The following is a 26,732-nucleotide window of genomic DNA, read 5'->3' on the forward strand; positions in this document are numbered from 1 at the left end:
CTGTCTCGGTGCAAGTTTTGTTGTGCTGCACTATGTAACTTCTTGGCCCGGAGCCCCTTTGCACCTTGTTGGTTGCACTAGCTACAACCGTGTGCTTTCGTCGTGACTGTCGCCAGCTGCGATTCTCCCAAAGTCGCCCGCCAGAGACTCACTGCTTACCAACGGCCACTCGGCCACTCCACGTTGACGACCTGGACTTCCCAATGGACACCTTACAGATTGCTGTTCATGTATATAGTATTTGTCGTTCTCTTTCTTTCTCAAATACTTTCAAATCGCGCAAAGCGCTAGGGGGGGAGCCCTGTAGCGCCATCATCATCATCATCATTTTCTTGACCACTGCACCGCGCCTCTCGTGCAGCTAAGGCTAGCTTGAGCTGCGCGAGAACAGAACGAACTCACGTGCCTGGAGTGTCGGATCGGATGCTGGCAGCTGTGGCGGCTTCGCTTTGGGCCTGGAATAAAGTGGCGAGATAGGCACGGCCTGCGTAGACCCGTCTTCGGGGTCGTATCTCGTCTCTTCTCTCACCGGTACATGCATAAGTGACTAGTCATAACACGAAAATCATGACGTGTGTCATAAATGTTATGATTTGAATGTCATGGTCTTGCTGCTTTTGCAGTTGTTTCGTTCATGTGACATATTGCAAAACTGGTATAGTATGACATGACTGCATGGCGAACATAAGTGGCAGGCCCTAATGTGCAAATCATGACCTGCATGTCGTGTAAGTCATGACTACACGACATATGCTCATGGTGCACTCGCGGTCGTTTTGCTAGTTTCACATATGCCAAATTTATTATTATGTGACGTGAATGGATGAATGACGCGTTCAAACATGATAATCAGGATATGCGTGTCATGTAAAACATGACTACATGCTACGCTCATGATGCCCTCGCCGCCGTTTCGCTAACTCCACATACACCAAATTTGGTATCATGTGATGCGAATACACAACGAAGGTAAATGACACGTCCGAACAAGCTAATAATGACATGTGTGTCATTTAAAACGTGACTAGATGCTACGCTCATAGCCCACTCGTGGCCATTTCGATAGCGTCACATATACTAAGTTAGGTATTATGTGACGTGAATGGAGGAAAAACACAAATGCCAGGCACAAACATGGTAATCGTGACATGGAAGTCATCTACAGCATAATTTACATGCCTACCACTGCTCGGGCTGGTATTGCAAAAATTAGTGGTGCCGTCGTAACGGGACTATAAACAACACACTTGAATCTTATACAGATAACTGAGTGCGCATAACATTTCCACTCGTGTTTACTGTGTACTACACTTATGCGCCTCGTAACGGTGTGGAGATTTTAAAGTGATGTGTCAACCTTCCTGATTTGTGCTTTGCATATTATCGATTCCCACTGTACGTGGGATGTGCCAATTTTAGTTTGTCCGCCACAGTGGGCTTAACGAAGGGTGCGAGTGTAGAGACATTACAGCTGATAAGCACACAGCGAGCGAAGGTCACGAAACTGCCCGCGCCAACCGATGATCGCTTCCCGTAAATACGAAACTTTAAGGACCAACGACGTGCACGCAATTTTCGAGCGACCACGACAGGATTTTCTGTCGCAAAGGATCATTGGTCACTAGCGCATCACAGGTTTCTGGAAAACCAGAAAAAATCCCTTGTCACCCAGAAAAGATCCATGATGATTTCCACAACATGGCAGCACCCCGAATTCTTGCTTCGCTTGTTCTCTACGCGTACAGGAACTTCTTAGGTGGAAGTGAGGCAATGGCTGTATTTTGTCGTTAATTTTGTTATCGACAGTTTGCTTTCACGCTTCAAGGGTAGCTTGCTTCAATGCTGGTTACTTGCTACAATGTTAACGGCCTCGTCACGGTCATCGCGCGAGGTTGCCACGAAGTTGGCAAAGTGTGTTGAAGCGTAGTAGCGCACACTTCTGGGAACCCCTTGAGATCACAGAAGATACCAATCTTGCAGTTAAACGATTGCGAGAAAAGATGGCCGAAAACGCTTTTATGGTGTGTGCAGGCGACCCAGGGACAGCTTGCAGAAGATAGTGCCATCAAACACCGAAGATGAGTAACGTGCAACAAAGAAGCTGTTTCCAAACAGTGTACGCGTATGTCATTTGCGAAAGGCTAAGTGGCCCTTTTTTTGTTCATTACCGCATTTTTCGCTGATCCTGAAAAAGTTTTCTTAAAATTTACCCCGCATAATGAACACACCCCCAGCTTTGCTCTGATTTTTCGAGAAAAAAAAGTGCGTTCATCACGCAAGTCAATACGGTGTACAGTCTGAACTTGATTCGAAATTATTCGACAAACTTAGAAGCGTGGTGGTTTGGGCTAGTTGGTATGACATGACGATTGTTATAGCGCAAGAACCAAACGACACCAAAGGGACAAGAAGACGAGCGCTTGTCTTCTTCCTGTCCCTTTGTTGTCGTTCGGTTTTTGGGTTATAACGATCATCATATTCGACCAAATCTCTGTTCCCTTCAAACCTGAAATTCACTATTCGCACATGCCTTGTTTTCATCTACACAGCGACTGCTTTCCTTAACAGTGTGGCTGTGTATGCTTTAGTCACTTCAAAAGTGGACAAGAGGAGGAATGTGTGAGTGGAGATAAAAAACAGGAGAGGACTGTCGAGATTTGTCAGTGTGCCACATGGGACGTTCAGGGGCAAAGAAGAAAAACAGAGGGAGGTAGGGGAGAGATGGAGATGTATCCAATCTCTTACTGGGTCTCAATAACGCTGGCATGTTACAGCCAGGGCACTGTGCCGAGAAGCACTGCACCGATTGGATTTGGCTGGGGTTGAAGAAACTCATACCACGGTAATTCTGCAAGAAGTACATAGCTTGGTGAGCAGCAATTGAAGGCACGACTCTAACAATAAAAAGGTTGAAAATTGTTAGAGAAAATTTGGAGTGTTACTTTACGTCATTGTGAAAACACTGTCGTTTCAAGTACACCCTTTGAAATATTCATAGCTGTTAGATGGAGCGTACTGATATTGCGGATCAGATACAACCATCTCTACAGAGCCGTATCTTCGAAATTGACTGTCCAATAAAAAAAGCAGTCAACATTTGCCAACCTCTTGCCACATGAAAGTGGCCGAAGACGTGAAAGTGAAGTTCACCTGACACCGTTTCCAAATGCTGAATGCGTAGAACCTAACTTGTGTGACAAATAATGAAACTAAGGTCCCCGAACACCCCCTTGAGCTAGTTCAATGGCTTAGTTAGTTCTGCAACTTAGGTCTGGTTGATGGCTCTTGAATGAATTGATTCGGCATATTCTGTTGTGGAGCACTAAGCTGCTAAGTTGAAGTCTAAAGTATTGATTGACAGGGCATACTTTGTCTAAACTTCTAGTCAACTTAGTACCTTAAGTCTGCACTGCCAGTGGTGGTGTAGCGGTGGTGTCCAAAAACTCGAATGTTGTTTGGCATCTGAATTACTACTACTGAATTAGCAGAACAAGACCATATACGACTTGTTTGCCATAAATGTCGCCGAAGTGAAATTTCGTTGCAGTCGGCTTGTAACTGTGATTAAACATCGAGTATTCAATTATACAACAATGTCCTGATCGGCAGAATCCGACAGCCTAACAAATGCAATAAATTCTTGCGAAGATCCACACCCAAGCAGAAAAACAGAAGAGCATAGCTACAGGCTTCTTCAAACCGCAATATGCACTAAGTGAATGAATATGCACTAAGTGACTCACGTCCGCTTTGGGCTGGAAGATGAGGCCGTCCAACTCGTGGGGCATGCTCTGGGCAAACTTGTCACTCAGCAGCTGCATAACACAAACCGTGGCACAAAAAGAAATTGTTCATGAACAAGCATATACACACTGATCGATAAGAAACTCTTTTGATAGGCTATGAGGATACCAGTTTTTTGGGAATTTAAAGGAGCCCTGCAGCACTTTTTGAGCATGGTCAAAAAACGCTGCCGATCAGTAGTCGAGACTCCTGAGAAAACACGAGCCAAATATTATGGTGCAGCACGCAACATGGAATCCACAATAAATTGTCAAATTAAGCTAAAAATAGCATTTTCTTCCCTCGACAAATGACGATACAAGCTCGAAAATAACTCGGCACAGCCATTGTATTAGCCACTGATTGATTAGAGCGTGGCGCGCTTGGTTGTTACTCGGCTTACCGCAAAAGGCCGCCACTTGTCCATGCGAGTATGCGTGATTGCACTGAAAAGCTGCGCATTGAAAAGAAGAAGAAGAAAAAAAAACAGCAGATGAAGTTCTTAAGTTTAGCAGCGAGTGTAACGCATTTCATTGCCCCATGCCATTTTTCCCTGCTTAGCTTCCAGCGCTTTCATCAAGACAAGAGAAGAGAGAATGCTATTGCAGCATGTGACAAATCTTTGTAATGCTGCTCGTACTAGATATTTTCTAAAAATTTTATGGCGGTAAATTCACAAGGCAATAAACTCCTTTAGTGGATACATTCCATGTCTACTTGAAAAAGTATTGCAGGGCTCCTTTAAATGCGATTTCAAAATATAAAACCTGTTGAGATCATAGAAAGGGCCCTTGAATGTGTCAATACTATTCCCAGTCTTTTCATTTCTACAACGATCTAATCAGATGTTCAGGCCACTTGTCCGTTCTCCCAATATTTGTGTAAGCTGTTACTCGTCTACCTACATGTGAATGTTCCTAACATACACTCAAACCTCGATATAACGAATTACTGGTTAGGACAAAGTAAACGAAGAATAGTTCTGTCATAGATACAGTGTTACAAATACACACTATAAAAAATTTGGGATATAATGAAGCATTTTCATGGCAAGTGTGACTTTGTTATTATGAGGTTTCAGTCTAGATCAGTTGGATGTTGATGTGAGTCTAAGCTGCATATCGCACTGACTTTCTGTTCAATTCAATTCAATTTGTTTATTTCAGACTAATATACAGAATTCACAGTATCACATATCAGCGACATGCCCAAACTTGACTTATATCCAAATATCGATTTTTGTTGCATCTGCCATGCTGTCCCATCATTTTACCATCTTTTATGGCACCATCCGTGTCAAGAATAATCACTTGGTGACGACCATGTATTAAAAGTAAGAATTACAATATAACAAAGTTCTCACATAACGAAGTAAACTGGTGATCGTACAGTCTTCGTTATAATGAAATACAACTGCGTAAGCACTTACATTGTACAGTATAGACCGCTTATAATGCAAGTCGTGAGAGTCAGAAATATCCGCACTACAGTCCATCCCGGATAAATCGAACTCAAAGGGGATGGCGAAATAGTTCGATATATCGATAACTCGAAATACAAATTATGCATATTTAAGGCCTAAATTAAAGCAGTTCAGCCCTCGAGAATCGTCACAAGGCCTAACATAGCGATTCGCTCACAGTACAATGAAGAACAAGGCGTGAACTGCAAGTTACCACACTTTAGTTCGCATGAAAATAGTACGTAAACTTGCCTTGCTTCTTGCACACTGTCAAGTTCAATCAATCAATCAATAGAACTTTATTTTTCTATGAAGAAATAAAAATACAAAGTATATTTGGACCGATATCCTCAAGTGCCTTGTGACCGGTCCAATACAACGTGTACAGGAAATGTTCTGGTCACCAAAAAAAAAAAAAGAATAACAGAAACGAATTATATGAATACGGGCGATACACGTATACATTTTTTCAAATCAAAACAGACAGACACACAGGCTTACATATCTTGTCTCAGTAAAAAAATGTACTTGCATGCTAGACGGAAATTCCGTGCTGTTTTAATCTTAAGGGGAATCGCGTTCCATATTTTCATCTTTCTCCATAAATATTGTAGCATTTGGGCAAATTGAAATTGCCATGAGATGCATGTCGCGTATTGCACGTAGGAATTGAGAAAATATCAGCAGGCAGGGAAATTTCTGTTAATCATATTATTTATTGAAACAGCTATATTGTAGTCGCGCAACGTCACAACCGAGAGAATGCATTGCGATTGGAAAATGTTACCTTTTGGTTAATCTTGGCTAATGATTGTCAATGAACGGTTTTGAATTTGTTCAAGAGTTTTTAGATAACTCTTGTACGTAACACTCTACCATTCCAAGCAGTAACTCATATGACAGTGACACAGTGAGAAGTAGAGTGTACGAAGTATGGCCGGTGGAAAATATTGGCAAGCTTTTATTAGAGTATACCAGCCATTGGCTACCTTTGCATACACACTCTGTACTTGCTCGTGCCAGTGTAAGTTCTCATAAAAAATGATGCCCAGATACTTAGAAGAAGCAATTTGTTGAATAGGAACGTTGTTTACAGTTAGGTTAAAAAATTCAGTATTAATGTGTTACTTGTGAGAGTGATACACTACGTATTTTGTTTTAGTACAGTTAGGAGTGAGCCGATTCTTGGCAAACCACTTTGAAACGTTCAACAAATCAGTCATCCCGTCATTTTGTAGCGCTGCCGAAAAGTGTCCTGTAAAAACTAAAACAGTGTCGTCCTCGTACATCAATGCTCTTGACCTATGCAGAGATTGCGGTACATCATTGAAATGTGGCCAAAGAGCGCCAGAGCGATGATAATGAACTGTGCGATGTTCAATGTAGATAAAACAGATGTGACGTGGCTGTAAATGGGCCTAAAAACAGTCGCTATGGGTGCGTAAAAATATATACATAGTAAAATTATGGCAATGACAAATGATGTGTGCTATGGAGACATAAAATGGTTTAAAATTGATATGTATGTGAAATGAAAACTTTGCATGGAGCACCAGTGCCTCGACAGAGCCCTTAAAACAAGAGCATGGAGGCCTGGGCTTATTGAAAGCTGCTATCACAGCGGCATCCTCTGAACAGAGGATGCGCTATGAACCTGTTGGGCTAAAAACATTCAATGTTGGGCTAAAAACATTCAATACTACATCCTTTAAAAAGCTTAAAACTGATTTTGCATCAAAAAGCGGTTCTTCACCGAGAAACATCATCGGATGTAAAGGAAGATTATAGCGGTATGCTGAAGCAAAATGTTTCTTTCTCTCACTTTCAGCTTCCTGACACTCCAGGAGGATGTGGAGGACGGTTAGCCTCTCACCACATCTACCACAAGTAGGAGGTTTATCGCCAGTCAGCAGAAAGCTATGGGTACCATAAGTGTGCCCTATTCTGAGGCGACAGAACAGGACATCAGTTCGCCGTGTTCTTGTAGCGGAGGGCCAGTAACCCAACCGCGGCTTAATCAAGTGAAGCTTATTATTTATTTCTGTGTCCCACAAGCGTTGCCAGTGGTTTCGCAGTTTCTTACGTAGGAAGGGTTTTAAATCTGTTGCAGGGACAGTAGCTGTGGGGTTAATAGCGCGCAATATAATTGACGTGGCCATTTGGTCAGCTAACACATTGCCCTCGATGTTTCTATGGCCAGGAACCCAGCAAATAGTAACATGCTGGTTGGACATATACGCTGTACACAGAACGGAATACAGCTCAATTATTACCGGATTTCTGTATCTGAAAAGGGATCTTAATGCATTTACGACGCTTAACGAGCCTGTGAATATAATTGATTTTTGTATGTTTGATTTCCGTATATGCTTCACAGCCGACAATAGTGCATAACCCTCAGCCGTAAATATACTTGTTTCCGGGTGCAACACACCGGATTCCGAGAAGGATGGTCCGACGGCTGCATAAGCCACCCCTGCATGCGACTTAGAAGCGTCAGTATAAAACTCTACGCATGAGTAGTTGGACTGGAGTTGTCGGAAATGCATTTTAATATGTGCTTCTGGTGCATGTTTAGTGATCTCGGCAAAGGAAGTGTCACAATGTATGAGCTGCCACTGCCACGACGGTAAATGTTTTGTTGTGGGCATAGGACAAAGTTCTAGCAGCGAAACACCCATTTCCTCACTTAAGCTTCTCACACGCAAAGAGAACGGCTTTCTTGCTGCGGGTCGATTATGGTAGAGGGTGGCAGCGGTCATATCGTTTATAGCTGAATAAGAAGGATGCTTTATGTTTGCACGTACCTTTATAAAATAAGTAAAACTGCTATAGGATCGCTGCAGGTGAAGTGACCACTGATTCGACTCTACATAGAGACTCTGGATCGGACTTGTCCTGAAAGCACCGGTTGCAAGTCAGATACCCAGATGGTGAACGGGGTCGAGGATTTTCAAAGCACTTGGCGTTGCGGAATGATAAATTATAGAGGCGTAATCAAGGCGCGACAAAACAAGGCTTTTGTACAAGTTCAAAAGACACTTCCGATCACTACCCCATGTTGTACGTGATAGGAGCTTTAGGAGGTTCATCGCTTTAAGACATTTCATTTTTAAATGTTTAATATGGGGAATAAACGTGAGCTTAGAATCTAAAGTGGTTCCTAGGAATTTATGCTCGCTGCTTACAGAGAGTTGGTCTCCCTTGATCACAATATTTGGTAGTGGCATTACCCCTCGTTCGTTGCAGAAGAGTATGCAAGTACTTTTCTGGGTGTTTATTTTAAAACCATTCTCATCCGCCCATTTAGAAAATTTATTCATTCCAAGCTGCACTTGTCGTTCGCAGATAGACATATTGCATGATTTGAAACTCATCTGCACATCATCAACATACACAGAATAAAACATCGCGCTTGGAATGACAGACTGCAGGGAGTTCATTTTTACAAGAAAGAGTGTGCAACTAAGCACGCCCCCTTGCGGAACACCAGTCTCTTGGGTGAATGATCTAGAGAGAGCATTTCCCACTTTTACGCGAAAGGTTCGGTTAGACAGATAACTCTTAATTGTGTTTAGCATATTCCCATGGATGCCCATGGCGGCAAGATCGTGTAGGATCCCGAATCGCCATGTGGTATCGTACGCTTTCTCCAGGTCTAAGAATACTGAAAGTACAAACTGCCTATGAATAAATGCATCTCTGATGTATGTCTCTATGCGAACAAGGTGGTCTATTGTCGACCTCCCCTCTCTGAAACCACACTGAAGGGGGTCTAGTATACTGTTACTTTCTAGGAAGTGGGTTAAGCGCCGGTTTAACATTTTCTCATATAGTTTGCATAAACAGCTTGTTAACGCTATTGGCCTGTAGCTGGCGGCCAAGGACGGGTCTTTGCCTTGTTTAAGTACCGGGATGACTATCGCTTCTTTCCATGACAATGGAATATATCCAGCTTCCCACATTGTATTGAAGAGGGTTAGGAGCGTTTTTAGTGCTTCTGGGTGAAGATACTTGATCATTTCGTACGTTATACGATCGCCACCTGGCGCTGAATTGTTGCAGTACACAAGAGATGCCTTAAGTTCAGCTAATGAAAATGGGCAGTTGTAAGCCTCCCTGGATGGACGTTTACATTTAAGGGGTTGTCGCTCTTTGCGTTCTTTGAATCTTAAGAACGTTTCTGTGTAGTGCGATGCACTTGAGATGTATTCAAAGTGTTCGCCTAGGCAGTCCGCCTGCTCCTCCAGGCTCTCCCCTCGGCTATTTACCAAACGTAGGGGGTGTGTCTCCCGACCCATTAACTTGTTTACCCTATTCCAAACCTTCGTTTCGCGGGTGTAAGAATTTATACCGGAGATGTACCTATTCCAACTTTCTTTCTTTGCAAGACGACGCATTCTTCTGGCTTGGGACTTAACCTGTTTGAAATTGTTGAGGTTTTCAGCTGTTGGGTAATTTCGGAGTAGTCTCCAAGCTTTATTTTGTCTATTGCGCGCTTTCCGACAATCGTCGTTCCACCATGGAATGCGACGTTTATTGGTCATTCCGTTGGTTTGCTTGATACATTTCACTGCAGCGTCAATAATAAAACCTGTTAGGAATGCTACAGCATCGTCTATATTAAAATCAGCAATCTCATCTCCGTCTAAAAATGTTATTTCTTGAAACAGTTCCCAGTTGGCTGACTTGGTGTTCCAGCGAGGAAAGTCAGGCGAGCATGTATCTTCTTTTGTTGACTTTAACATTATCGGGAAGTGGTCACTCCCAAAGAGGTTCTTGAGAACAGACCATTCCAGATAAGGAATTAGTGTACTCGAGACAATACTCAGGTCTATAGAAGAGTATGTGTTGTGCGTAGTGCTATAATATGTTGATTCTTTTATGTTAAGTAAACATGCACCTGACGAAAACAGAAAGTGTTCTATTAGGCGTCCTCGTGCATCCAAACGGGAGTCGCCCCATAAAGGATTATGTGCATTTAGATCACCAACGACTATATATGGCGGAGGAAGTTCATCAATGAAGCTTTGAAATTCTGTCTTCGAAAGTTGATAGCACGGAGGAATATAAATAGAAGTAATTGTTAGTAGCTTCCCGAACAGCACTGCTCGGACAGCAACTGCCTCAAGAGAAGTTCGGAGGTTTAATTGCTTACAGGCAACACCTTTATCAACTATTATAGCGACACCACCCGACGAGGCGGCAGCGTCGTCACGGTCTTTGCGGAAGATGGCATATTGCTTTAGAAAATTTGTTTGTGTGGACTTAAGATGTGTTTCCTGAACACACAGCACCTTTGGAGTATGTTTATTAAGGAGTTCTTTAATATCATCGAGGTTATGGAGAAGTCCTCTCACATTCCACTGTAAAATCTGCGTGTCCATTTTAGATGTGTTTTGTGCTGTGTGCTCAAGGATGGAAAATTAGCTCACGGACCCTTTCCAGGGGCCGTGACACGAGATTTTTCTTTTTTGGATCGGTCGACGGAGTCGCGCCGATCCTTAGGCGCTTGCTGCGCCCTCACGCTCGGAGTTGTGTCCATTGCCTCTAGCGAGGCACTGGACAAGCGCTCTTGCGAGCGCTGCAGTTGTTTTGAGGGCCTCGCCTCTAAAGACAAGGCCTTCGCGGCCCCCAGCCCGGAGGTTGGTGGGTCCTTCTTCGATGGCGGAGCAGCACTGGCTGCAACCGCCGTGGGGGCGGATGGCGTTACCGCTGGCTCACTACGCGTGTGCCAGACAGGCGCCGGGGGCCGTCGTGCCTCCCTAAATGAAATGTTTTGTTTTACTTTAATCGTGACAATTTCCTTTTCTTTTTTACAGCTGGGGCATGACCGTGAGTATGCGGCATGCTCCCCGTTACAGTTCGCACAGTGAGGAGAGTTTTCACAAGCATCAGATGTGTGTTCATCAGCACTGCATTTCGCACAAGTTAGGCGGCCTCGGCAGTTCTGAGAACTGTGGCCGAACCGCTGGCATTTAAAACATCTGAGAGGGTTCGGTATATATGGCCTCACTCGAAGCTTGATGTACCCTGCCTCAACGGAGTCGGGCAGTACACTTGTATTGAAAGTAAGTATCAGGTGCTTAGTCTGGATTTCTTTGCCATCGCGCCTCATCCTAATTCGTTTCACATTGATGACATTCTGTTCGCTAAAACCCTCCAAGAGTTCAGCCTCCGTCAGCCCTAACAGGTCGTCATCTGAAACAACGCCACGGGTGGTGTTCATGGTTCGGTGTGGGATTACTATTAATTTGGTATCTCCAAATTTCACTAGATTAGACAATTTTTCATACTGTTTCTGGTCGCGGAGCTCCAACAGGAGGTCACCACTTGCCATTCTCGATGCTTTATATCCTGGGCCAAAGATTTCTGTCAAAGACTTCGAAACAAGAAAAGGTGAAATAGTTCTCACTGGTTTGCCGGGTGTGTCAGCGCGGATAACGTGGAATCGGGGAAAGGATACTCTCTGGTGACCAAAAAACTGGAAAACTTCATCGGTGCACCCTCTTTTCTGAGGGCGATCAGGGAGTGGGGGGAAGGAACAAGCCATAGGAAAAGGTTTATTTTCGGCAGCCGCGCCAGCCACCCACCATGGAGTCCTACAAGGGGACGCTTCAGGGTCTGTAAGCACAGGACCTGCAGACGCCAGCTGTACACCACCACTATAACCGAATATGGTGTATCTAAGGTAGGATAGCCACACAGGGTTAACCCTTGCCGCCAGGAAACACGGAAGTCAACGGAAGAGAGTAGAGGACAGGACAGATTTAAAGTAAGAGAAAAGACGAAGATGTGAAGGCGAGACAGGAAAAGGCGACTGCCGATTCCCCCCGGGCGGGTCAATCCGGGGGTGCCGTCTACGTGAAGCCGGGGCCAAAGGGGTGTGTTGCCTCTGCCGGGGGGCCTTAAAGATCCAATCACCCAGCGTCAGCTCAACCCCCAGGATCCCCTTTTCCCCGGACACGGCAAAGCCACGCACGGCTAGGCGTGGGAGGGAGCCGAAACTCCCCCGTTAGCTCGGGTCCGTGGTGTCGCTACACACCAAACGCCTACTTGTGCAGGCGCCCCTGCGGGGAAATTAATGTATTGCATAAGCATTGATACAGCAGTTGAAGTGGACCTGTTAGCAACAAAACCATGTTGCTGGGGACAAAGTACCTTCCGACGACGAAATTAGTTTTCCAAGCGTAGTGTTAAAGGGGCCCTGAAACACTTTTTCAAGTAACCATGGAATGAATTCACTGAAAGAGCTTGTTGCCTCTTGAATTCAACGCCGCGAAAATTTTAAGAATCCGTCCAGTGCGAGTGGAGTTGCAAAGGTTTGTCGCATGCTGCAATTACATTCTCTCTTCTTTTGTCTCAACGAAAGCGCTAGAAGCTAAGCAGGGAGGGATGGCAGGGCCAAAGAAAAACGTCACGCGCGCTTTGCAACCTTCAGCACTTTTTTTTTTTTCATCGAATGCACAGATTTTTCAGAGTGATCGCGCGCGCACGCGTGGACAAGTAGCGGCCTCCTGCGGCGTTCTCTGTAACGAACGAGCGTGCCATGTTCAAATAAGCCAATGGTTGATAGCTGGGTCGTTGACCTGTGATTTTGGGGCGTATAATGTGATTGGTCGAGAGAAGAGAAAACAATATTTAGCTGATTTTGATAAGTTATTGTGGATTTCAGGCTGCGTGCTGTGATATCGGCTCGCGTTTTGTTAAGAGCCTGTACTACCGACCAGCAGCGTTTTCTGACCATGCTCAAAAAGTGTTTCAGGGCCCCTTTAATGCTACTCAGAACAGATATTGGTTTGTAGCTGTCCGGAAGATTACGATCACAGGATTTGTAAATTGAAATTACCTTGCCAGTCTTAAGTATGTTAGGATAAGTTTTGGAAGAAATGCCAGTCGGAAAAGTGCCAGTCGTCTTTAATATCATTGAAGCTTTTACAGCGTTGATTGACACAAAACGACGATGCAAGCTTTGTAGCACGGCCCAGAAACGCTGCGTCACAGAATTCGCCGAGGCATCGTACCCCATTGTCAGTGGTCATGATGCACCTGAAATCATCATCTGGCCCGCAAGGTAAGTTAACGACGGTGCTTTACTTGACGCCACTCCGAGCACCAGTCACAATTTTTATCGCTATGTGCGGGTGAATATTCAGTTCAACTCCCGAACGAGAATTTATCAGTAACGAAGCGAAAAGTAAACAAGTACACAAGGCGCGAGAAACATCACCGAGTTCCCATTGTCGACGTCAGTCGACATGCTGGTGATATTGATGTCAATTGTGGCTTTGTAGATGGCAGCCGCCACTTTCAGCGGCTTTGACGCGAAAAGCTAGAAAAACCGTAGCCTCTGAGACATGCGTTGAGAGACCGAAAACACGAAAAACGTCACAAGATTGCACATCTCGAAGGCCATGCTTCTCAGGCTTGCATGCCACTGTGCGCTAACAAAGAAGGAAATGCAAACATTGCAACTAGATTGCCCAGCCACTTCGCATTCTCATTCATGTGTCCTCGGTAATCGGTCTTCTTGAAACGCATTATGCTTGCACATTAAGATCTGCAGTGGTGCAATTTAAAACGTGTTCCAAATTCGGACGAAGGCATTCTGTTCGTTACATCAAAAAGAGGGCGGTGCGCATCGGTCGCGAGGATGAGGGGAAGCGGACTGCCACTATGGGAAATAAAGGCGATAAGCATGAAATGCCTAAATGCCTGCCCACAAAAAAACAAATAAAAATCACAGCGTATTCACTATTACGAGAGAGGCCCCAATGGTCTATTAAGTAACATGTCGTGAGGGCCAACGCCGGGCAGGGAGCATCCAGACAGTGGCAAGGTGCCGAGGCACTCGAGGAGGAGGGTGCACTACCGCCGTTGAGACGCATCCAGCGTATCTGTGGGACGCGCCCAGTGTCTCCGAAGGACGCACTCAGTGTCTCTGCAAGGGATGCCAACACATTCATAACATGCCTGTGATGGTGGTGGTAGAAAACATTTTATCCCAGAAAATGTAACAGAGAGTTACCATGGAGTGAATGATGAGTGGGGCAAAGCTTGAAAGTGTTTCATCGGTAAACCGTAAATCCTTTGTCCGTCCGTCTGTCTGGCTGTCTGTCTGTCGGACCGCCTGTCCGTTTGTCTGTCAGTCTGTCTGACAGAACGTCTGTCTGTTTGCCTGCCTGTCTGTATGTCTCCTTGTCTGTCTGTCTGTCTGTCTGCGACAACATATGCGGACAGACAGATGGGGTGGCTAGGACAATGGAGTGGGGTTTGAGCCACAGCGTAAGTGCATGAGGCCCGCTGCGACGCCATGTTCTCAAAGTACCCGCATACCCAAAATGCGCGAATCGCTCACATTTTAATTCAATTCATACCGCCTCACAGCCATCGATCTGTTTCGTTTCGGATGGTCTCTTCTATTGTTCCCTCGCCTTCATCCAAAAAACGAACGAAAACAGACACGTGACACCTCGGCTCACGTGACATAGAACGCCTCGGCTCAAATGGGCTAATCGCGTGCCACTCGATGGAGCCGAACACTTCCGTCTGAATCCGGCTCTTGTGACATAGAACGTCATGGCACTCCCCACGGCTCAACTGGGCCAATCACGTGCGACTCGATGCAACGGAATGCTTCCGTCCAAATTCTGCTCACGTGACATTGAACGTCACGGCATTTCCCACGGCTCAAACAGGCCAATCATGAGCGGCTCGATGGAACGGAACGCCTCTGTACGGATTCGGAATGTGTATAAAATTGCACCACAGATCGCGCATATAACATACCGGTGCACTCGCAAGTGCCACGCAACGAACCTGATCAGCGCGATGGAATAACACCGCCTTTTCGTCATCTGCACGCAAAAAGCGAACAGAACTTGTTACAACGCGGCCGAAAATTGATCAGTATTTGCTGAGAAAGATGCACTTTCTGGTCTTCAAGGCAACGCAGCAATCTATATAGCGTAGTTCTTGCTGTGCAGGACTTCAATATATGGGTGCACCGGTCCCATACTTTTGCGTGTGAAATTCAAGGAGATTTCTCAACTGTTCGATGTAGCCACTGATTCGATACATCCGAGTTTGATATATGTGGGATAGACTGTAGAAATGGTACTGCACTATAACTAAAGCAACCTTTTTCAAGGGCCACACTTGCGCAAAACGTGTTTAGCCTGCTGCCTCGCGTCTCAAAGTATTGAAGCATGCGATGCGTGGTGCTTACAAGAATATACATTTTCAAATGTTAAGAAAAGTTAACATCCAAAGACACACGTTACCAACGAAATGAACACGAAAGAGTGGGGGGGGGGGTCTAACAAAAAAAAGCAACATCGCAAAAATGCGCCGACTGCTTCTCAGACAGCCTCGATTAGGCGCATTACACAGAATGTCGAACCACATCCAAAATTTCCCACGCTGAAAGACACCAATCATTCGATTTCATGGGTGTGCACCCGATTTCAAGACATCGCAATGGAATCGCAAAACATTACCATTGGTGCACTACTTGTGTCAACCACTTTTTAATCAACAATATGTGTCCCTCCCATCAAGTGCAGCCACTACAAAGAGTTTCGTCGATTCCGTACCAAATCATAACTAGGGGTGCAACAGCTGAAATTGAATTTGGAGCAATTTTTGGAGCAGAAAAATCATACTTTTGATGCAGGAAACCCGAATTCGGAGCACATTATGAAAAAAAAGTAACTCTGTTTTGGAGCACTAAATTGCGAATTTGGAGCAGCTTCAAAAAAATAACAAAGCTTGTTTCTCGAACACTAACAAAAAATATGAAAGCCTTTTTATGCCATTACAATCAGTGCATAAGCAGAATAAGACCAATTGATTATGGTGAAACAAGCGAGGCCTAGTGCGTGGTGAACTCGCAGCAAGGTTTACATGAAACCTGCTAAGGGGAAAAAGGAAATAAAATTGTTGAAAGTGGACTACACTGTTGTGCATTTATACCTCTTGTGTCCCATCAAGTACTCGCGCTATTCAAGCTACAGTGAAGGTTTATATAAATGCTTAATATTATTAGGTCTGCTAAGAATGGGGACGGCAGCTCGTCCTTTTCTCCACAGGGTCTAAGCAAACAAAGGCAAAAGGAAAGATGTATCAAAAGCTCCAAATAATATTTTTATTTGTGCTACAAATTGCTCTTGTATAGATATAGCCTCTGGCTGGCTTATGAGAAGACTAGCACTAACCTTATTACTCACCAATACTTCCACCTGGGAAGTATAACTATACTGATCACAAATAAGACAATTGTTCTAATGACTAGAAGTTGACTAGAATCTCACAAAACGTTAGTAAGGCAGTCATGAGCAACGTAATATCAGCGCTTGGCCTCTTTCCCCATCCTTTTTGTGTGTTCATCGAGCTTCTTGAGTGCCTGTTCAAAGCTTTTGTTCCCTTTTGTTAGAAGCACATGGCTCCTTGCAACTTTGTTAGATGTCTTTTTGCTTTATGCCTAAGCTGATTATTTTCTTTGCACTAGTGAGCAATGCCTTGCTGGCTGCCACTTGGTCATGCAATGCTTTCTTTTCAGCTTCTTGAGAAGGCTGCTCAGAGACAGGCTCTTCTGTTGCCTTTCACTTGGATGTGTTTTCTTCAGAACTAACTTTTTGTGTATATGTGGCGTGAGATTGTCTTACACATCTCAGAAGGTCTGCGTTAGGAGGCACTCGGGTGGCGTCACCATCATACTGCTGAAGAAGGCTTCTAACATGAAACATTCCATTAATGCTGGCAACGCAAGCGAGCTTAGGCCATCCAGAAGGTGCTTATTTTCACTGAAACCTTGTTGTAGGTCAGCGTTGCCGTGGGGCAGAAAAAGAAGCGCTTTGATAAACTTGGAAAGCAACGAGTATTTCGGTGCCCCTGTTGTTGCCTTTAGGCTGAAGATTTTTGCCCAGTAGTCATCGACCCTTCCTTCTATGTGCAAAGCACCTCTGTCGTCATCACACTTAAGCATGTGCCATTCGTAAATAACGAGGACACCAGGTCAACCCCTATTACCTGAGGCTGTAGCAGCCCTGCAATATACTGCAAAGATCGCACCTCCTGCTCACCATTCTCACATTTTAGAGCCAGAAAGCTAGCGTGAATTATCAGTTTATTTGTGATAGGAAGCTTCCACAGCAGTGCCTTTCAACAGGTGAAATATAATGTACGAGCTCCTAAGTGTAAGATCCTTTTCTCCGCAGGGTCCAAACTTTCCATTGCTTTCTCAGTGTCCAAATTGATTTCTGACTGTGCCTTCCAGAGGGCTGCGTCATTCAAACTGAGTTTTGTCAAGTCTTCTGCCCTCTTGCCACAAAACGCTTCATTTCATAAGACACGATTCAAGACTCGTTGCGCCAGTGCTAGCATTCCAGAATGAAGGATGTGCACAAGCGACTCCCGTCTTTGAAATAAGTGCTTAAATCCAGTAAAAAGTTCAGCAGCATTTCTTATAAACAACACTATTGCATAAAGGGTCTTGCTCTGAAAAGCGGCAGCAAGTCTGCCGCGGTTGTCGCTCAACACTGCTCCTCTCTATAAATGAAGACTGCAAGGCAGTCAACTATTCCTGAACGCGAGCTACTGGCTCCTGCAGTGTCAGCCAGCGGTTCGAGACATGTCGGATAAAAACAAGCAGCTCCATTCGCAATAGCTCTTGCTGCTCTCTCAGACTCTCGGCACGCACAGAAGAATGTTTAAAATAATAGCAAACATCTCTGACAACCTGCTCAACATCATTTCGAAATGCATCCAGAGAGCATTATGCACTTTGTGCAGTGTGCACTCCCCAACATCGAGCAGGTTTGGGTTGATCTTTTGCTTTAACTTTGCTTCAAGACTTGTCATAAGATTATGGCCATCGCTGAAGAAGCGAAGTAAGCCTTGTCTTGGTAGCTCAACTAGGGCATCCTCTATGCACTCCACAATTATATCTCCCGTGGCCAAGGTTTTGAAAGAATTGAGGTGCTCAACGACTAGCTGCTGGCGGCTCACAGAGAAACATCTTAACACCAAGTCCAACTGCTGGACACTCTGCTCGGGTTTTGGTGTTTCGTAGAACTTAAGAGGGAAGAAAACATTTGGTCGACACAAGTCGTCAAGAAGCTTCGACATGCATATAGAAGCGTGGCAGTTTGGGCTAGTGGGTATGACATGACGATTGTTATAGTGCGAGAACAGAATGACGACAAACGGTCTTTTTCTTCTTGTCCTTTTGTCATCCTTACGTTCTTACGCTATAACAATCGTCATTTCGACCTGAAGCCATCGGATATGACGTAAGAGTGCTTGGCCCTTCCGCAGTGGGATATTTTGGCTACATTACTATCTGGAAGCATCTTTTCATACATGTCTGTAGCAGTGTCACCCCAGGTATAGGCAATGCCCTTTGAAACAATAGACATTGCAAATATGGCCTCAGCCTCACACACTTGATCTTGCAATGTGTCATGAGGCATCCCTTGAGACAAATCAATTGTGGCTTGCACAGCCTTGGGCACTAGTAGCGCACCACTTGAGTCTCCCCGATTTGCCGCTGCCTCCAGATGCTTCTGCATATCTGCATGGAGTTTAACAGCAGCACTTCACTGCTGAACACAGGAGAAAGTCCCACTGCAAATTATGCAAAAACCATCTGTGTCCTTTACATCTGGCCTACACCACCAGCTGACCAGTTCATTGTTGCAATCCGCTTCATTCAGAACCGATGCGCTGAATTTTGTATTCCGTCCTGCCAAGAAAAAGATCTATGAGGAAAAAGCCCATTTTAAAGAGACCACGATATGTATATGTAGTTCAAAACAAAAGTCCGAATGCGGTGTGCACGCCATGCAATGGCCAAGACATACACAGCAGCAAATAAATGCAACAATCTTCGTAGTTGATCCCTCTCCCCATTATGCAGTTTCCGTATATACTCGCATAATGACCGCACTTTCTTTTCCCTGAAAATTGAAGCAAAGTTTGCAGTGTGTTTATTATGTGAGGCGAATTTTATAAAAACTTTTTTCGGGATGAGCAAAAAATGCGGTTGTCAGAAAAAAAAAGTTAGGTAGCTTAACCTTTCGCAATTGACGTGCGCGTAATCTGTTAGGAAACAGCTTCTTTGTTGCGCTTCACATATTCGGTGGTTTACGGCACTATCGTTTGTAAGCTGTCCCCACGCCTCCTGCGCACCCCATAAAAGTATCTTGCGGCAACAGTGGTATCTGCTGTGATCTCGAAGGGCACCCAGCTGCGAGGCCCATCTCGCACGACCACCGCAACGACAACGTTGACATTGCTGCAAGCCACCACCGAAGCATCCAAGACAAACCATTGATGACAAGATTAATGCCAAAATATGGCCGCCGTCTTGCTGTCCACATGAGAATGACTGTAGAAAATGTATACTGCATTTAGCATTCCTTGAAGAATGCATGAATAACAAGCATGAAAAGCAAATTGCAGTCGAAGCGAAAATCGGGGGTGCTACATGCTGCGAAAATCGTCATGCTCTTTTCTCGGCGACAAGCGACTTTTTTGTCTTTTTTTTTTTTTTTCAGGGGCCTGCGACATGCCTGCGATGCAATGACGAAGTATGGCCCTTCGTGACAGCCATGGCGACAGCAAATTCTGTCGTCATCGCTCAAAAATAGCGTGCATGTGTTTGGGTCTCATAGTTTCGTATTTGCAGGAAGCTACCGTTGTTTGGCGCGAGCAGTTGCATGACCTTCGCTCACTGTGTGCTTGTCAGCTGCAACGTTTCTATACTCGCACTATTCGTGAATCCCGCTGTGGCAAACGGATAATTAAAAAAGACAGGAGACGTGCTGCGCACAGATGAAAAGAAAAACAAAATGGCGCACGGCAACGAGTGCAAGGGGTAAGGGGAGAGCCTAGGGAGAATCGGCATAATAAAAAACGAAAAAGATCCAGCAGGAAAGCAGGCACCTGGTGTCGGTTTGCAGGACTACAGCGGATGAGTGTAGGGGGTACATTTATTACGCAGGAGAGGGGATACGTTTATTATGCGGGAGAAATAAAACATCCAAGGATGCGTTTACCATGTTAGTGCGTTCGTTACGCGAGTAAATATGGTAACTTTTTTACACGGTGTTTCAACATTATATCGGCGCGTACCTTTGCTCAAGAACCTGTGCTGCAGCGTTCGAACCAGCAGTAAAATCTCCATTTAGGCCCACCAGCCCGTCAGCAAACACGCCCCCACAGATCGAGGCATGGAGAAAATTACGAATATACTACTGAGGAGCATTGCCAGAGAACACACATTGCGAGGAGAGGCCATTACGTCATAGTTCGTGAAGCCGGAAACTGCGAAGAGCAGAAGACTCCTCTTGGTGGAACTCTGGCGCTAGTGTCTATGAAAGCTACAATGCATGGCGCTTCAGCGAGCGTGGAAATTATGGGTATCACATAGATTTGCCTAGTCTTCGTACTTTACGTTCCTTCTCGCTTCGCGTGGCTTGAAGCTGCTTTGCCACGAAACAACAATCGGCAAATGTTCAGCAGTTACGCTTCACCACTTTAATATTTTAGGCTTACCCCTTCAAATGGTTTGACGAAGTAACAAACTATTTGTTCTTGTTATTGAAACAAAACCAAAACACAGCAATAAACGAAGCCACAAATGCGTTCGCAGCCCGCAACCACGAAGACTAGGCAAATCCATGCCATACCCGTAATTCCTATGGTCGCTGAATGATCGCAACGCCTGTGTCCCCACTAGTTAATTTTAGAAAACTTCGGCAGCTTGCGCGTGCGCAAATGACGGCGCCGAGAGAGAGGCGAGCCGCGTGTGCCAATGTCGAATGCGCCGGATGGCAGTGCCGCTGCGATAAGAAAAATGAGCTAAAAAGCGAAACTTTGGTGCTGATTAAGAGCAAATGTGCTACGATACTCGCTTGTAGAGTGCCTATTTCCCACTCGCAGCCTCATTATGGCCCAAAATGTGCACCTGATAAACTCGCAGCGTTGCGCTTCGTGTTTAATCCATTGAAAGAGAGCAACGCTGTGAATGCCCAACTTATAAATAGCATGCTACTGACATGCCTCCAATGCCAATTAGGCCTTGCCTGCCGTGCGGTATATTGTCGTGGAAAGTTTGTGCAAGAAGTGGAGATCCGGCATCAAATACATCGCACTCAAGCACTGAACCAAGAACAGTGTGCGTGATACGAAGTTCGCGTTCGCAGCCGGAAGATGGAGATAGGGCAGGTTCATTCGATTGACCCTGCACTTCCTGAACATTGTGGTGCCATCCTCGCGCAGGGGTTCTTTCAAGAGCAGCAGCAGCAATCAGACGCTGAACATATACGAGAGTGCAGATATCGTGCACGCTCTATCATAGGGTCGGCAATATCCCAGATTGTGGAGGCCTTGACTGGTAAAAGATAGCACCGCTTACGTTGCTTGACTTGTGCAACTACCAGAAAACGTTCACTGTCGCCGCTAAAATAGACATGAATGCAATAGGGTGAACCTACAATTTTCACTTTTTTTTTCCTGCACTTCTCCCTCCCTCTTTGCTGTAATGCCTGCATGGGTGCTGTGGGTATTAAATAAATGAAGAAAAAAATTGTGTGTCATCTACTGCGGCTCCAGCTAATTTGTGCTGCGCCGACTCTGTACTACCTCACAAGTAGGTGCAGAGAATTCGTAAACTAGTCTTGCAGGACGGCTGCAATTTTTTGAAATGTACATTGTGGTGCCACTACCGCCATGATGAGCTCATGAAACGAATAATAAAGTGTAGCATTTCCATGAACCGTTTCACAAAGTGCAGGTGAGCTCTTGTCCCCTTTTCTACCTTTGCTTACGCCCCCTATCATGCACGCCCTGCCACGAATGGGCGCCTGCGTCCACCGCTATTTGTCTCTTCGGTCTTCTATCCGGAAATTACTTGCTTCGTTGTATTGCGCACACCTCCCATGTGAAAATTTGATTCCTGGCCTGTGACGATGCTTCGAGACCGGATCGAGATTTTTGCCTTTTGACTAGCAACAGGCGGTCTTGCATGCATGCAAGATTTTTGCAGAATAGTTATGGTAGCTATTCTCCAGACCATGAACCAAAACTTTGTCTCACAAGTGCTGCCATCGATTTAACTCCTGAGTGCTATTTTTTCTACGCTCGATCAGTGTTTTTTGGGGCAAGTGTCTCGGCCTAACAAATGCTAGCTGGATCGTTGGTAGTGGCTGCGGACTATGAAAGTTGCAGTTTGGCGCCGAGTCAACAAATTATTTCACATTTGTTGCATGTAGAAGGGGCGACGAAAATGACAGCGCAACACTCATGTAGCTGTTTGTGTTTGCCACTGTTTCCAACACTGTGCAGACGCCCGGAATATCGAAAGCATGCAGAAATTTAAAATGCCATTTGATATATAGTTTCTGCGCAGTGTGGTATCCCTGGGAAGTCCTAATAAAGTTAGTTAGCAACCTTCCGTTTCGATGCATTTTTTTAAATCATTTGTTACAACAACACAGCCAGTCCAGAGATGCTAACCATTCAACATTATTTAAGCGGATTCAAACTTGCACTTCAGTCACATGCCCCGATAATGAGAATCACGTGGCTGTCTCTTGGTCCTGTTTTGCACACGTGCAGCTCTTCAAAAATGTTCTTTTAGTTATAGCGCGGTGCTGCTGATAGAGTAGATATGTGAGACTCTGGCAACTTAGTTTATAAGTGGTCTATGCTGCTGCTCTGGTCACACTGCAAGTCCAAAACATTGTCTCACGACATACTCACCTTGTACGTTAAGGAGGCATCCCAAAACTGCTTCTGTCGCACACCAAAGGGCTCGCTTTCCCTCTTGATGCGGCCTTCTTGCATGGCTGCCTTGCGTGGCTCGTACAGCTCGTGGGAGATGCATGTTAACCGCCGACAGAAATCCACCCCCATAACTTCCTCACCCTGAACAGGCAAAAATAATGTAAAGGTTGGTGTAGAAAACAGCAAACTAAAACTACAAACTGTGCCTAAGAATGTCATAAGAATGTCCTTAGGAATTCTTTCTAACTTCTTTTTACTTCAATTTCGCTTCAAAGAATTCGAAAAATATTCGAGAAATTTTCTAAAGGTACTCGATTCACACCCACACTTCAATATTCGAATTGTCTTCACAATAAAAATTTTGCTATTTTCACAGCTCCAACTAAACCCCGAGTTCTCTGCAAACATTTTTCGAAATTTATAATTTCGCTGAGAAGGAACAAAAACAGCACTGCACTGTGTTCTCTTAGCCTTCGGGAAATTTAAGAAGACCAAGGACACCGCTGGCACATTCGATGCACACACCTGGAAACGGATGATGTCGTAGATCAGGTAGCGAGGCACATCCCTTCCATTGTCCTTGTCAATAATCATCTCCTGCAGCAGCAGCAGAAGCAAGACGATCAACACTACACCACAGCCCTAACAGCAGCCTTCTATATTTTCACACACAGCCATAGCCTGCTTGTAATGCGAAATCTTCATACAATCTTGACAGGAACCGTAACCTATAATAAGCACTGTCGGCATCATTTTTAGAACTCCTTTGTGGACTACATCGGCGACCGAAACTCCCAGTAGTCCTAAAACAGAGAATGCATGCACTGTCCTTTCCCCAAAGTGGCCACACTAACGCAACCACATCCCAAATAGCTCTTAATGCCTGTCAGTAAAGTGATCAGACATTGCGGTACTTGTACAGTAAAACCTCATTAGAGTATGTAGCAGAGCTATGCACTACAGTCAAATCTCGTTATAGCAAACCCCAGATTAACGACTTTTCAAAAACCTCCAAATGTCTATTGGTTGAATGTAAAAAAATATTTTTTCACTACTAAAAATTTCACTATACCGAATGCTTCAGAATAACGTATTGAATTTTATGCCCCTTATATCTACACAGATCTTTAAAGTAACGAATAGCGATATTGAAAGGTCACTCACGGTTCTGAGAATAATGTCCAGCTCCTTACCTGCCACTAACATCGTGATCAGAATGCCCACACATGTTTATCTGCACGCCCTATGCAAATGTGCGACAGCCCTATCACCATCATCATTACCTGGTACTTGCTTTCGTCTGGCAGCTTTACTTGTGCACTTGATACATGGCTGTTTTCTAGCCTTTTGGTCGGTGGTTGAACTTTCAACCACCCCACGCAGGACCTTGCGACAACACACATAGGTGATCCCGCATTCTGAAACTAAGCAGGGCTACACTCCCCTGCCAAGCTGCTGCGATGAGCACATGGCATGTGTAATGGTTGCATTGAAAATAGCAACTTCATACCCAGACTACCCCTCTCGATATTTCAAAGTCACAGAGAAAGAAATGTTTAGGAGCTGAAACTCGGCTATTTGTGACAACCAGATAACGTCGCACTTTCATGGTAGCAATATCTGGTGGCTGACAAAAAAAATGGTGCTGTTTTGATTGTCAAGGAAATCAGTAGTGAGTGTTGTTGCTGCGTGGGCCACGTGCCACGGCTGAAACTAGCCATCCGCATCCTTTTTGTTATTGGCTGAGGCTGCCAAAACTTGCCGACGCTGCATGTGCATTGGCGCATACTACCTTTGGAACATTATCTGGTCCTCAGCACATGCCCGTTTTGACAGGAGTTGTACCTGCTCAACAGGCATCCTTGCTCCGTGCTCAAGACACATCCATGATGGTTTTAGAGCTACCTACAGTCAAAAAGGGGCAAACCACCGACTGCAATTCTTTCAGTTAAATTGAAGGCACTACTCGAGCCCACTCACCCCATCCACTAGCGTCTCCTGGATGTGTTGGGAGCGGTCCTTGCGCTTGGGGAAGCACAGGCCTGATACTTGAAAAACACAGTTGTCCCGGTCAATGAAGTAGACTTCGTTTTCTCCGTCTATGAGCATCATGTACCTGCAGCCATGCACAAACGAATTTAAAAAAAAAATGATGAAGAATGGTGCTCTGTTAACCACTGTGAAAGACACTTTTCTCTTTTTCTTTTCTAGACCTTTTCTAGCAGCCTTTTTTTTTTTTCAATGGGATCCTCAGCATGCCATGGCAAAAATATGGAAGAACCTGTGTCACACAGGCAGTCATAGGCCATTGAGTCATTGGCCATCAATACACCCCAACACTATCAACTCAACTGAGTTATAAGCTGTTACATGGCAGGCCTGTACTGCCATTGAGAGATTCAAGCGTTTCTTTCAAAAAATGTGGTGCAGCAGATCTTCATTTTTGCCTTTTTTTTCCGCTGCAAGCTAAATAATATAAATTGATTTGAAAGCACAAACATGTCTGCTTTCTTTGCAGAAAAACTTCAATAAATTGTTTACTCGTAGTTATAAATACATATTAAGTTTTACATTGTTGAGCAGTGAAACTGTAGCAAGCAAGACATGACAAGACAGTGCAATAAGGACGAGCACGTTGCTATTGCCAATAGTATGTGCACTTCACACATTTCAAAAGCAAGAGCATGTCACTAAATCGTTTATAATGCTGAAATATACTGCTTTAAACTTACAGGGATAATGGTTAGGTTCCTTCCATCTAATTGTGAGCATTAGCACACTGTGAATGAAACCACAAATTTGCACTACCAGCTTTCGATTTTGTTGCTTGACGGCCATCTAAGTTTTGATACAGTTGCAAGATGCTTGACAACCATCTAAGTTTTGATAGAGTAGCAGGATACTGTGATGATTAAATAGCTTATCGACTTGACGGCTTCCAGAACTGCCCGTGTATCAACTAGCACTTGACCACTGAGTAGTAGACTATTGGCTGTAAGGCCTTCCAAACGCCTGTGCGACACCGGTATTAAAAAAGTCCTGCAACACTTTTCTAGCATGGTCAGAGAACGCTGCCGATTGGTAGTAAAAGCTACTGAGAACACATGTGCGGAATATTATTGTGCAGCACATGACCTAGAATTTACAGTAAATTTTCGGCTAAAAGTCGGCTAAAAATCGCTTTCTCTTCTCTCGACAAATGACGCTAGAAGCTGAAAATCACTACGTTCCAGGCCAAGTATCAGTCATTGGCTGATTTGAGCATGGCGCACTCGGTCGTTACTAGGGCTGCCACAGGAGGCAACGACTTGTCCACTTATGCGTGCGTGATCAAACTAAAGAACTGTGCAATAAAAAAAAAAAGACAAAGAGATAGTAGTGCTCAAGGCCATCAGGCCACATGATGCATTTTCTTTCCCTGTTCCAACCCTACCTGTTTCGCTTCCAGCGCTTTCGTCAAGACGAGAGAAGAGAATGCAATTGAAGCGCGTGACAAATCTTTTCTAACTGGGCTTGTACTGGACGAACTCTAAAAACGGCGGTACATTCGTGATGCAATAGGCTCCTTTAGTGAATCCACTTGATCGCTACTCAGAAAAAGGTTGCGGGGCCCCTTTAAAGTAAAGTTCTCCCTCATTAACTTGAAGCCATAAAATATGGAGAAAATAACTAGATGAGCACTATTTCGAGTTAAGCA

At 44.7% G+C, this 26,732-nt stretch overlaps 1 protein-coding gene across 3 annotated transcripts in view; it reads right to left on the bottom strand.

The window, feature by feature from the left end:
* The window catches only part of mRNA-cap (RNA guanylyltransferase and 5'-phosphatase mRNA capping enzyme), a 113,724-nt gene that overhangs the window by 37,489 nt on the left and 49,503 nt on the right, over window positions 1-26,732 (bottom strand). For all 3 annotated transcript variants that reach the window (XM_075886758.1, XM_037422017.2, XM_075886759.1), the window contains exons 12-15: window positions 25,016-25,151; window positions 23,561-23,632; window positions 23,012-23,176; window positions 3,744-3,815 (exon numbers count right to left, since the gene is read on the bottom strand). In XM_075886758.1, coding sequence (XP_075742873.1) covers window positions 3,744-3,815; window positions 23,012-23,176; window positions 23,561-23,632; window positions 25,016-25,151 — 445 coding nt within the window. The remainder of the gene's footprint in view (window positions 1-3,743; window positions 3,816-23,011; window positions 23,177-23,560; window positions 23,633-25,015; window positions 25,152-26,732) is intronic.

Source organism: Rhipicephalus microplus, chromosome 2, assembly GCF_043290135.1.
Source record: "Rhipicephalus microplus isolate Deutch F79 chromosome 2, USDA_Rmic, whole genome shotgun sequence".
NCBI classification, from domain to species: domain Eukaryota; kingdom Metazoa; phylum Arthropoda; class Arachnida; order Ixodida; family Ixodidae; genus Rhipicephalus; species Rhipicephalus microplus.